The sequence below is a fragment of the Oryctolagus cuniculus genome, chromosome 9 (genome assembly GCF_964237555.1).
Source record: "Oryctolagus cuniculus chromosome 9, mOryCun1.1, whole genome shotgun sequence".
Taxonomy (NCBI): Eukaryota; Metazoa; Chordata; class Mammalia; order Lagomorpha; family Leporidae; genus Oryctolagus; species Oryctolagus cuniculus.
In genome coordinates this window covers 121,189,527-121,203,042 of record NC_091440.1, presented here as the reverse complement: position 1 = coordinate 121,203,042, position 13,516 = coordinate 121,189,527, and the positions used below count along the sequence as shown (strand labels likewise).

The window sequence follows — 13,516 nt, the reverse complement described above, 5'->3', positions numbered from 1 at the left end:
GGGGAAAACAGTAAATATTTTTGAAGCATGTGTAACTACGCAGCTACCATACCCCAATCCCAAAGCCACGGTTAACAATAGAAGAAAAATATGATTTTTGTAGACATTATCAGATTGTATTAGACTGTAGGCCCCTTAAGGGCTGAAAGAATAATTTATTTAAAATAAATGTAACAATTTTCTCATTTTTCTATGTAGGAATAGGTTGTTGCTGTAATAAAAAATAATTTGAGGCTAATGACAAGAAAGAATAGTGAGTAATATCCTTCCCCCTTCCCCAACTGCTGAAAATGAAAATCATGTCAGCATCAAGTCATTTTTGCCACATCCCTTGTTAACAGCTTTTTCAGGGTGGGTCATAATTCTGTGTTTTGTTAGTGTCATAACTCCATAGTGACATGCTTGATTCTTATTCCACATTGATTTCGAAGTGCATGCACATATATTTTTAGGATGTCTCATGAGTGATGAGTCTCATTATGAAGTTATTATCAACTTGGGTCCCCCAAATTTCTAACCGTTGAACGAAGAATAAATTTGGTAGCCTGAGAAGGTTAACAATTGATTTTTCTGTGTGGAATATATGTGTATGGTGTGTCATTGTGTACGTTTGAAAAAGTAAACTTACTGTCTGCCTGTCGCCAGGAAAAAAAAAAAAAAAAGTGGGACCTAATCAAACTGCTGTAGGGTCAACCCTTGTGGTTTTAAAGGCCCTTAATGTTGTCCAGCTGCAAAATAAAAGGAATTGGGAGGGGAAGTTGGAAGGAGTGGAGGGGGTTGGGGGAGATGTGTGGAAAAGAACAGGGAGTCTGGCTTTTATTTTTTTTTTAAGTGAGTTCAGTGCCAGCCTGGACATGGGCTGTGCAGACTATTGAGCCATTGTCTGCTCCATTTCCAGAATAGCCCCCAGTTAATCACTTCGGCTTTGAAGGGTATTTCCTCGTGGAATTCTCCACAGAAAATCTAATCAACTGACCTGCCCTCACAACAATGGAAGGCTTTTTTTTCCTCTCTTTCCCTTATTGGGGCGGGCTCTGTAATGTAGCCTTTTGTGCAGAATGAGCCCTCCCAGTAGGAGTGGAGAGCGCGTGTGAGTGACTGAGTGTGTGTGTGTGTGTGTGTGTGTGAAGAATGCACACTATCTCGTGGTGGTGAGTGTGTGCCTACTCCCTGGCCAGATGCTGCGGTGCGCGGGGCAGCCTCCATCTCTGCGTGCGTGTCTGTGTAAGTGTCCCTCTCTGTGTGTGCGTGTGCCTCTGTCATTTCATGTCAAAGGTACATTACCTGATCACCCTCCTCGCCTGCCAGATTTTTATCTAGATAATTGGAACTGCTATGGAGGCTGTGCCTTGCCAGCCAGCTCAGGATCCGCAAAGCCACAGTTAGTCCACCTTGTTATCTGTGGCCGCCTGGGCAGAGGAAATTAAAGAGATCCCAGCCAGGGCAGCGCTGCCTGCCCCCTGACCTCCCCGGCGATCCCACAAGGGACAGTTTGCTGGGACCCTCCTTGGGGTTTTATGTCGGGGTTCGGCTGGGGGTTGTGGCTGGCTGGTGCGCGTGATTTTGGCATGTGGATACCTGTTCCCCTCCACATCGCACATCGTGTTTCATGGAGTTTGGAGCTGAAGAAACTTTGGTTGGGTTGCCAGGACGTTCGCAGCACTTTGTGGAAAGCACGAGCTAACAGTGAGCCGGACAGAGTGAGTGACAAGTTGTTTACAGGTTTCCTTGAAGGGGCCTCTGCTATATTTCAATCTGTCAAAGTTGCTTTTCTTCCCGCAGAACAATGCCTGATTGTTGTGTGTGCGTGTGTGCGGGTGTGTGTGTGAGTGCGCGTGTTTCCGTGTGCGCTCTGGGAGCCTAGAAAGGGGTGAGGAGGAATAACAATTCTTTGTGTAGAAACGCGCTTGCAAACATTTCATCTTTTTTTTTGTTTAATTACTTAATAACTGCAGTTTCGTCGGGGTGCTGTGAGTGTACAGACTTATTTTTTTTCCCCCAGCAGCGGCAAATGCATTTTACAGTATCACGCCGATGCGTGTGTGTGTGTGTGTGTGTGTGTGTGTGTGTGTGTGTGTGACTTTTATTATTTAGAGGGGAGAGAGTGTGGGAGACGTGTTAAATGAGTTGACTTCTCACACTGGGTGATGTCTAGGAGAGAGAATTAAAAGGAAAGGACAGGCACCCTGAGGTTGTTTAGTGCCTTGCAGCCGGAGCGTGCGGCTCCGCGGAGGGGGAGCGGCCAGACCCCGCTGCTGGAAGTGCGCTACCCCTTTAAGAGACTGGTCAAGGAGTCCTAGGAGAGGGAGAGGGGGGAAGGGGGGCAGAGGGAGAGGGAGAGGGGGAGAGAGAGGGAGAGAGGGAGAGGGGGGAGAGATTGAGAGATTGAGAGAGAGGGAGAGAGAGAGAGAAAATCAATTGGTTTAGAAGGTTCGGACTCACTTGACAGGTTCAGTTGGAGGCGATCCTAGGTGGCTGCTGTGACAAAGGGAAACTGTGCTTTTGCAGCATGCTCACTGACCCTGATTTACCTCAGGAGTTTGAAAGGTGAGTACAGTCTTCCCCCCCACCCTCAGATACTGAAGCGCAACTCTGCCGTTTTCCAGTGGTCTCTGGATCCGCTGGAAGATGTGCCCCCCAAAACGTGTTTGTTCAGGGGCGCCTTTAGCCAGGGCTCTCCCGCAGTCTCGTTAGCTGGTTTGTGTTGTCGTTGCCCGGACCAAACTGAACTGATTTGCAAAGTCTCCGAGATTTCTGCTCGCGTTTTTAGGTTGCGTCCTAGAACAGGAAATGAAATGAGCATTAAGCATCTCTCTCTCTCCCTCTCCCTCTCTCCCTCACTCCCTGCTTCTCTTTCTCGTTTACTCCCTTACTTTTTCCCCCTTCGTTGATTTTTTTTTCCCTCCCCTTCTACACCTTTTCAAAATGCGTTTGTGCGAGTGTTATTATTTTCAGCATCCCTGTCTCCTGTAATTTCTGGGGTGACAGAAGGTTTTGGTGGTGGTGGCAGCCGAGGCTGGAAGTTCCTATTTGATCCTTCCGTAAAACTTTGAAAGCTGCTCAGGGAAGCACACGACCTTTTGTTGATATAAGAGAGTAGGGCTGTTTTTTTTTTTTTTTTTTTTCTAAAGACTATTTAACATCACAGGTATATATTAGTGGATTATACTTTTAAGTGCCATGAACAGGAGAAATGGGATGGGGGATTGTATCTGCTGCCTTCCTAACTTTTAGAGGCCACTTTTCATGCTAGTTGTCTGAACAGAATTGTGATTTACTGTATTTTTTCCCTTTTGCTAGGATGGGAATAAGTGTATTTGTAATTAAGTTGTTCTTATTTAGCGAAATGTGTGCCATATACCTCCATTTGATGTTGTTGCAAGTAAAGCCGGGCTTTGAAAGAATTTTAGCCCTTTTCATATTCCTATAAGTACACATTGCAATTTTTCAATTTGAGTTCTTATCCCAGCATAAGTTCATCTTTTTGATCTATAAATAGAATTTTGTTTGCCATTAAAAAGAATTCAAACTTTGTATTCTGTATGGTGAATTAAAAAAAAAAGCTAAAAAAAGCCAGGATGCATGATACCCAGGCTTTTTTTCATTTTCATGAAAGCTACCTTCTGTATAAACATTTGTTGTATCTGACTATGCAATGCAAGCTAGGTGCTAGACCAGCTGGTTAAAAATATGCTAAGTCAAGCTGTTCATCGCTCAAACGACTGAATTTGATATGAAAAGACGAAAAAAGAAAGGACAAAGATTAAAACATTCTAGAAGTGAAGCCATGGGAGAGAAAAAGCGTATTGAGAAGAAAATAACGCCTGACTGTGGTCAAATATTAGACAAGCGAGTAGCACATGAGTGAGGAAAGTAAAATAGCCAACATGTATACTTTAGTGTTGTCTTCTTGTCTCATTTCCTCCTCTTGTTTTAACTTAAGAAGGTGCATCCTCATTAGATAATTCCAGTGAATGGGTCAGCTTGCTTAACAGCTTTTGAATTAATTTTTTCAAAGTACGCATTAATTTTTTTTAATTAGTGAGCTTTTATTTGCAAATACAACCTTATTTCATATGTAGGTATTGGAGTTATTCATACTGGAACATACTGTTGCCTAATGTAGTGATTTGCTAATTTAACCCAGTAAGTTTTCAAGCATGCACAGAGTAGCACTTAAATGATAATATTCTTTAATTCTAATTACACTTTTTCAAAATAAAACTCTGAGTCTGATTTGTAAGCCTGTTAACAGATTATTCTTATAAAAAGGTAGTTACATATTAACAGGCTGTAGCCTATTTCTCTATATAGGCTAGCTTCCTGCTGTGAACTTTATTTGTATTTTTTCAATTATCTCTTTTTAAGCTAAACTTTTCCCTTTCCTATTCTGATGCTCAAATCTCTTAACATTTGTTTCTTCCTGGTGAGAATTTCTTTTTTTTTCTTTTTCTTCTTCTTTTTTTTTTTTTTTTTTTTTGTCATCCAGAGGCATGCTTTTCTAACTGGCTAATTAAATAAGCAAGTGATAATCAATAGGGTTGTCACTATGGACATCACGTTTGGAAATCTTTGTAGCTAAGATTATTTTGAAAAATATCATACAGTACACAATTTCTTAATAATTCCCCTGTGGTTGTAATTGGTAATACATACAAAATCTCAGTAAATCATTACTATTTGTTTACATTGAATTTGTACGGGTGAGTGTATCTGTAGTCACCCACATAGAGTATAGCATGTAGACACAATATTGAATATTTATAGTCTTTAAAGGAAGTATAGATGATGCAGTTACACTATCACATTTTGCCTTTTCAACTATTTCCAACTTTTGTTGAATAGTCGATCATTTCTCTTGACTGTTAATTTTTATTCAGTTTGCCCACCTGCCATCGATGAGTTTTTCACTTAAACTTAGAAACCTGAAAAGGAGACTTGCAGATTTGTTCATGAGATAGAGAACTGTGGTGCAGAGGACACAGAGAAGTTTTTGGGGCTCGTGAATTGTAGAAGTTTTCAGTGCCCCCATCTTCCCTCTAATTTCATCGATAGAGTTTATCCATCTTTTATTTATTCTTTCCACCTTGTAGATTATTTGGAAGTTAGAAAAATATAACAAATATCAGGATCAAAAGTGAGATTTGTTTATGTTTGTATGATCAGCCTTGAAACAGACATGGGCAATATTCTCAGGCTAATGAACAGTTTTGAAAGACTTAAGAAATAAAAACAATTTCATTGTTAAAAAATATTCATGAGATAGAGCAAACAGAAGAGTGATTCTGAAGATTAAAGAACATGAGATTTTTCATTTTTATTTTCAAACATTCCTGTCTTAACTGATGATGGTCCTGCAACACAGGATTCTCAGGTGGGAGGTGAACAGGCAGAACACATTCTGAAAAAGTGTTTGTAACAAAAGTCTTCTACATCTCTTTATTTAGAGCAGACATTAGTGCCAACACGGTCTAAACATTAGTATTGCTGTCATTAGAATGAATACCTGAATTCTCTTAAATTCTTTAAAAGCCAATGAATTTACATATTTAGATAATGAAAGATTGTGGCATAAAGTTATTTTCTTTGAGAATGTCACCTCTTTCTTGCTACTGCTAATAGAAAAATATTTAGAGTCTTTGCCTTAAACCAGTCTGAGCTTCTTTCTGGTGAATGAGCTATAATCATTTATGGTAATTTATCAATAATGCTATATTTCTTTCCTTTTAGTTTACATTTGTCCTACTTGATTGCAATCTAATAGTTTTATGGCTAGAGCTACTTGTTAAACTTTCTAATTGCTGTGTATTAGAGACTTAATTGAAAAGCAAATATAAGATTATTGCTTCAGACAGGTTGATAGTGCTTTTAAAGGAAAAGAAAAAAGTTGAAATTGAAGGCAGTGGGAATAGGCAAATGAGGCTTATAGTGTCACCTACTTGATTACTTCTCTCAAAACGGGTCTAGACAGCAGAAAGCCTATTTTTTAGATGTTGAAGGGAACACTGGAAATGTAAAACCTTTTACAATAAAAATCAACTTATTTGCATTATTGTCTCATCAAATTTCTTTGCGATTCTATGACTAAAGAAATCATTTTTTCTCACTAGAAAACTTTTACTTTTTTTTTTTTTTCTTAAGAGAGAACTATGCATCATATACCGCGGGAAAACTGATCCGTAAAATTCTCGTACAAAACTGCTGCTAGTGGGTTGCAGGAATATCTCTGTCATTAGTGGTATTTTAATTACCCACAGTTTGATTATAGTAATAAAATATTTATTACCCAGACAGATTTATTCAACCTAATTAGAAAGGTTTTTTTAAACCATCATGCTCATGCGTGATAAATCTGTTCAGATTAGCAGGTAACCCCTTAGGTGTGAATCAAAGGGAAGTTATCCGTCCACATTCTGCCACTTAATGGCAGCTATCAACCTGTGAGTTTGATATTTTGTTTTCAAGAAGTTCTGATATCAGGCTTTGCTCATTGCACCTATTTTTCATTTACTATTTTCTGGGGGGAAAAGGTGTCTATAGATTTTAATTGCCTTCTCAATAATTTGCAAGCAAACTGAGCTGAGCTCTTGGTTTGGAATGCAGCTTGCCTGAAGCAGTTCAAAACCACACTTGTGCCACACTCAGACTGGAGTACTATCCTGAAGACTTGGCATCAGCAGAGCGGACTGATTATTGAGAACGATTAAGGGTTAAATGTCAGGTGGCATTGTGCGTCGCTCCCTGTTTAGCAGGTGTGATAGAGATGTGTGACCGTTACACGGCTACATCACGCGTTGGTGCATTCTTATGTTTCTTCTATATAATAAGCACATGTTCTAGTATTTACCTGTTCTTAGGGAGCTTTTAACCAAAAATACATCTATGCATCATATGTGAGAGGCAAGTGATAAAACTGGTCCTGATTCTTAAGCACACTAGTCCCGTGTGGAGTTGGGAGCTATTTCATACGGATTACACTCGTGATGTATTTAGATAGCAAAATTACAGTGACGAGTAAAGTCTGGTTTTTATCGTCTGTTCTTTCTACTATCAGTTCTTCAGCCACCTAATGAGTGTGTTTTACAATGCAGATGCACATTATGTTGTCTGAATGCCTCCCTTTTGGTAGCTCCCTTAAATAAGTGTGGCTGATAGATTTTGTTTGCATCCACCACTCGTTATTAATTCATAATATCAGTGAGGTTAATAGTGTGGAAAATACACTGATGTAAGTTTTTCTGGTGCACTAACTTTTATACAAGTGTGGTTCCAATGTGCCGATCCCTGATGCAGGTGATGGCAGTCAGGTCAAACGATGTTCAGAGATTCAGCCACAGCAATGAAGTGACCTCTTCCTGACAGCAGCATTTTGTTTTACAAGAGATGGGTTATGACCTAGCACAGTCTTCCTTCTTCCATGCGTTCTGTCCTTCCTTTACATTGATGGGTAGCATCATCATTTACATTCATCCTAAAAGCTGAATGCCATATAGACAAATACTAATCAAGCGATACTGCTGGAGCACTAAAAAAAAAAAAAAATTCAAGACTGATAACAGTTTTCCTCAAATGAACACTGTGTGTTGGGACACACTTTAGGAGAATGCCTCCTAGTCCTTCATTTCAGTGTGGAGCTGATAATGGTTCAAGAGAAGACCGTTTTGTCCTTTGTGACGTCTGGGTCTTTCTCCGCTCCCTGCAGGATGAGCCATTCTTTGCTGACTTCTGGAGAGCTCCTCCATGTCGTCTGGAGATAACTGTGGCGTAGGGCTCTGCTTGGCCAATAGGGGGATGTTGCATTGCTCCACATTCAGGATCCTTTTCCCTTGGAGCCTGAGAGTAAAACCTCAGCAGTCCTCCCTGCCTGTGCCAGCCTCGGGAGTCAGAGACTCCAAGTTGTTCCCAGCTCTTGCACCTTCACTGTAGAGGCTGCGTTCTGCTCAGTGGGCTGCCGAGAAGGACCAGACCGAAACAAGATTTAGAAGAATTCTGGTGAGAACTGTTTACAGGGATATGGTATTTTAAAAGAATGTAGTAAACAAACAGAATTGTGGCATAAACAAAGATAATTAGCATAAACAATGTCGTTTTAGGACAGGTGGTTTAAAAAAACAAACAAAACAAAAAACCCAAATATGAACCCAATTTGAATGCTGCCAGTTTGGAACCACTGAACCTTAATCTGTACTTCATGAGAATTACCCAGGTTTGTTGATAAACTTGTTAACATGCGTTTGCTGTTTCTTTTGTATCATTTTCCGGTCATTCTGCCCTTTTGTCACCCAGCTTGAAAGTAATTAATCTATTACAAGGTAGTTTAAGGACTTTTTGCCCATAAAACATGACAGAAGGAAAATTAAAAGCAAAACCTTGTGGATGTTCATAGGTGTTTGAAATTAGGTTGAACCTTAAATGAATTCAAACCCGATCCTGCTTCATTGTATTTCAGATCTTTTATTTCAGTAACGTTTCAGTCACTTGGCTCTTCAGTGGTAATGCGTTGACTTTGGTCTTGTGTTAAAATGCAGAGTTGGTGTGGTTTTTTTTTTTTTTTTTTTTTTTTGGTGTGGCTGAATCATCACTGGTGTTACATATTTCTAAGTGTTGCTTGTTTCTTCTTACTCTTTGCTCTGTAACGTAGTGAAGGTGGGATAGCAGTGTGTAAATGTATCTGGTGATCATGCAGTAAGAGGATGCTACTCGCTGTGAACCACGCTGTTGAAACCCACTGTGCCGCCGTGATGACTTGTTATCTGGAGACATTTAGGTTTATTACTGAATGACATTTTTTGTTTTTTAATGCCTGGTCCTGATGTGTTTTGACTTAGATGAAATGTAGAGTGTGGTGGAAAGAAAGCTGTTTATTTTTCTTGCATTAAGGATCAAAGTTCTTTATGGAAGTTGAAAAGATCGGTTTCCTCCTGGAGCAATGGGGACCAGGAATCCCAAGTGGTGTTCTGTGGCCCTTCTCTTTGCTGAAACGAGAGCATTTGTGAATGAGTTTTGGTTTCTTGGAGTTATAAAAATGTGTGTAAACTAGTAAACCATGTCTCATTCATGTGCTATGGAGATTTCTCGTACTTTCGGGACAAAAATAATTTGGCTACTAACGAATTAGGGCTACCTGCCAGTGCCAACACACACTGTAGGTAAGAGGAACACTATACAGAAAAGCTGCTGGCAGCAGAACCGTTGAAACTTTCATATGCAACAACGTTTCTATTTCTGCTCTTCACATCTTTGAAAGAATGTGTGTTTTAGAAAAGAAAATGTTAAAAAACAGAAGATATGATCTTTCTTAAAAAATGTATGTGTAGCTCCACTTTAATATTTCTCATCATGGTGATGCCCAGGGTTTCATGATGCTCTGTGCACACTTGTCTCCCCTCCCAGTCCCGATCATTTCTGTGGCATTGAAACCCAAGCATCAGATGCCTTTCGAATAAATACAATATAAAGAAGTGGAGTTTACAGCACAGAGCCACCCCCTGCCCCCTACCTTCAGAGTCACTAAACCTGATCGGATTTTTATATTGGCAGTGTAAGGGAGTGAGATCAGCTGGGACACTAAGCAGCAAATTTTAAAGGATGTGTGTCTGCTTTGGCTGTTGCCAGTTTCTTAACCTAGTAGTAAAGGAAGACACAGACCAAAATCATGTTCTCTTGCTTCTTTTTAAATCAAAATGTGTTTGAAAATGAAGTCAACGTTTACTCTAGTACTGATTTTGACTCTATTTTCTGTTTTAATATTATTAGGATTGGGGTACCAAGGCAGGGGGTGGTACATAGATTGTTTGAGAGCAGACTGTAAAACATCCTTGTGATCTGTTGACATATCATTTTCAACAATTTTATATTATGTAATAGCATCCTATTTAAAAGGAAATGCACGCATTGAAAATGAGAGATACACCTTAACATAAGAGAACACAAAATGAAAAAAAAAAGAGTAATACTTTATCTATGCTGTGAAGTTTTCATTCACAATTAATATAGGTTGCATGATGAAGTGATACAACATTTTTATTGTAATTGTAGAGGTAAAGTATTGTTTGCCAACAATTCTTCCTTCTGATTATTTACTCGAGGCCACAGTTTGTTGGGCAATAATTTACAAAGTCCAAAGATTTTTTAACTCCTGTCCTGAAGTCGCTTTGTTGTTTTCCCTTTTTTTATTTGCTATTGAATTTCATAATATGTTTGAAAAGAGGTTGCAGGAAGATGTCATATCAATTTGAGGGTAATATTTCTTTTTTTTCGTTCTGATATGTAATAGAAGAGATCTGCATCTAAGGTTCGTAAGGGTAGTGTACAGTATTCCCATTATTTAGTAGAGGAAAGAATCAATTGGTAATCAAAGTATTCAGTGTCTTACTCATTTCACTTTGAACTTGAATGTATACTAACTGAATATACAATATCAGAGGCATGTTATTTACCATCTCATGCCATCATTAGAATAAGAACAACAATTTTATGTAATATTCACAGTACCATTTATCAGACAGAATACCTACGAGTGAGAAAACAAAGCTGACCATGAGTGCCGTGTTCTGCAGATAGAACTTCTATTTCCCTCCAAGTCTAATAGGTAGAATTTGAGCAATAAAGGGAAAGGTAGTGGTTTTAGAGTCCTATGGATTATGGGATGTAAATATTGTCAGTGTAATTGTTTCTAAAAATCTAGGCATTAGTGGAAAAATAAAATGAGTCTAATTTGACCTATAAACAATTTAAGAGTTTTTAATGTTATAAAAGCAGTCTTCTTGAGAAATGAAAACATATCCAGAAGACACTGGTAGCAATTTAAAGAGTCAGTGTGAAGGAGTAGAATATATAGACTTCTATAAATAAATTAAAAAATAATTGTGAGTCAGTAGCCATTATGTGAAGAATTTATTTTGGGAAATAGAATAGCCATACACATTTAATCATGAAAGTTTGGAATTCAGGAGAAACTTTTTCATTGACAGGGCAATTGATCTCTTGAATAAATTCTACCAAATCCTTGTGAAGCTGGGAGAAAATCTTGAAGATTTATTTCATAGAAAAACAAACAAGTTCCATTCCCATTTTTTTTGTTTGCAACACAGAATCCTTTGGCATGTGCTACAATAGGATACACAATAATATTCCAGCTTTAAAGACCGGAGAGTGATGTGCTGTACATTGAATGGAAAATCTGAATTGGAGTTTGATGAATCAAACTTGAGTAACATTTGGAGATTTTTGAGATTTTGGGGGTGAGATGATGAGAGAGATCATGTTAGACTTAAGGTGTACTTACCCAGTGAACTTTCCTTGTGGATTTTGAGTATCTCTCCTAAGGAATAAAATAATCACGAAAGGGATACAGTAAGGTTTACATGTTAGTGTCCTCACAGGTCTTGTTTAGTTTTTGGAAGTTTACATAGTAGCTGGTGTTATTAGTTGGATATGTATCTCAAGTTCTGGTTCTTTAGAATCTCTTTTGGTCTAAAACGTGCAGTGAGATGATGGGCTGAGTAAGTTCTAAAATATCTCAAACTCTAAAATTTCCATTACTTTGAACTATATTTTGAAGACCTCTGGCTCCTAACTCTAGTGGTTAGAATTCTCACATTCATGCAGCCTTTGGAGAGACATTATATCATATAACTAGCCTGCACGTGCCCAGTCACCTCAGTTTATCAGTCGGGTAGCTGCCATTGTGCAAAACAAGCAACCACAGTATATTTTAGGAGTTGTCAGGCATAAGTATGGTGTCTCCTTCTTACTTCGAATTAAATGCCTAAGTTTGCTGTGAAATATTTGAAGTGTCTTAAAAGACAAGTCTCCCATTTTGTGTGCTTAACTGTCTCAGGTGCATCAGATCATCATCCTCAACAGTGAGAAACATGTAAAAGATAAGTTGTATCTGGATTACTGAATGAGGCAGTGTGGGGACAGGGGAGAAGCCCGAGAGTGGTGCTTTAGGTCAAAGAGGTGAAAGTCTGTTAAAGAGGGTAAGAGAAGAGAAAAAAGGGAAAGACTCAATGGTAGAGCATGAAGGCAGTAGAAGGCTGTAGTCATATTTCTTCACATGAATAAATAAAATGTTGGACTAGAGAGGAGCAAGATTAACCGAGATTATAAACAGGTAGTTTAAAGAAAGATTATAAGTGTTTGTGAAAATTAAATTAAACAACTTTTAGCGTTAGCATCAGGCTAGCCAACTTGATACGCTTTAGTTCCTGACTGGCAACGTCAGGAAAAGAGATGCTAAACCTTGTGAAGCAAGAGAGTAGAACAACTAATGAAAGATGCATTTAAAAAAGCCCCTGTTTCATCTGAGAAAACAAGCTTCACATGTGTTAATATTGTACATTTGGCACATCACATGCTTTTTTTTTAAACTTGCTGTTTTGGGGAAAAAGTGTTATTATACCATCAGCAATAAAATTTTAAACTATACATCTGAAGACCTTCTGTATTATCTCTGTTCAAAGTCTATGGTGTCCATCCATTTGGGATGACATAAGGATTTGCTGCGTTGAAATGAGTTGTGTGCTTAATAATTGTGATATAGAAATTTTTATTCATTCTATGCCACTTCTAACTTAGGAATAAAGAATGGGTCTTATTCTCTTACTCTCCCTGTATAGATATAAAGGTTGTGAAAAAAAAAAAAAAAACCTTATTGAAACAGAACTACATTTAGAACTAAAACCAAAGAGAAATGTGCAAATATCCTACTGTTAAGCTAGAAAGGAAATCTGGAAATCATCCAGTTGGGCAACTTACTGCTAATATATTTTATAATCCAGCATTTCGTTATATACAAAGTTGGCATATGTTCCTCCAGTTTCTAAATCAAGAACTAAAACTTTGTGATGTGTAAGTCACTTAAATTCTTTGGGTTTCAGCCATGCATCTATGAAATGGGCTTAGAAATAAGATTAAAATTATTTATCTCCCAAAGCTAATCAAGTGGCTTAAACTTTTGAAAATTTATAAAAATATTTAGATGTCTCTGAATGCAAGCCACTGAATTCAGCCATTCAAAACTAGGTTTAGTTTTTGGCAAATGCAAAATGATCATTAGTTTAATAAAATTATTACTGCTGTTTGATAACATACTGCTTGGCTGTTTAAAAATTATTTTAGCATATGAAGTAATACCTGTGAGAAATTGGTTGACTTACTTCTTAGTGTTGTGCTTAATTAGCTATAATTGTTCTTAAATGGACTTAAGGTTTTTGATTCTAGGTAACTAGCACTTAAATAGTAGCAATACAACTGTAGTTTCTTCTGAGTGCTCATTAAGTACCCTAAAAAAACATCCTTTTTTGTCATTTCATGTGTTGGATGTCTGAAACCTTAATAACTATTTTTGTAATTATCAATATATCAAGGATTTGAATAATGAATTTGCTGATATTATCTTTGTTTTAGTATGTTCATTTATGTAAATTTTATTTATTTGGGCAAAGTAAGGAGAATGAATCATTTTATAGAAGGAATTATTGAACAATAAAAACAGTGATTTCTGTTCATG

The 13,516-nt window shown here is 38.0% G+C and overlaps 1 protein-coding gene and 1 long non-coding RNA gene across 23 annotated transcripts in view; one reads left to right on the top strand and one right to left on the bottom strand.

The window, feature by feature from the left end:
• The window catches only part of SOX5 (SRY-box transcription factor 5), a 1,100,902-nt gene that overhangs the window by 664,970 nt on the left and 422,416 nt on the right, over positions 1–13,516 (top strand). Inside the window, exon 1 of one of the 21 annotated variants that reach the window (XM_051850864.2) lies at positions 847–1,224. The exons of 17 other annotated variants lie outside the window; for them this stretch is intronic. Coding sequence is in view for 1 of the 4 variants with exons in the window: in XM_008259527.4 (XP_008257749.1) it covers positions 2,510–2,547 (38 nt within the window). In the remaining 3 variants the exon portion in view is untranslated. Of the gene's footprint in view, positions 1–846; positions 1,225–1,320; positions 1,701–2,326; positions 2,548–7,970; positions 7,993–13,516 lie in introns of those variants that run through there. 3 more of the 21 variants (XM_008259535.4, XM_008259527.4, XM_051850866.2) reach the window with 3 other exon arrangements.
• Positions 1–13,516, bottom strand: part of LOC127492146 (uncharacterized) — a 45,890-nt gene that overhangs the window by 4,800 nt on the left and 27,574 nt on the right. For both annotated transcript variants that reach the window (XR_007921259.2, XR_007921260.2), the window contains exon 2: positions 2,443–2,778. This is a non-coding gene — a long non-coding RNA (uncharacterized lncRNA). The remainder of the gene's footprint in view (positions 1–2,442; positions 2,779–13,516) is intronic.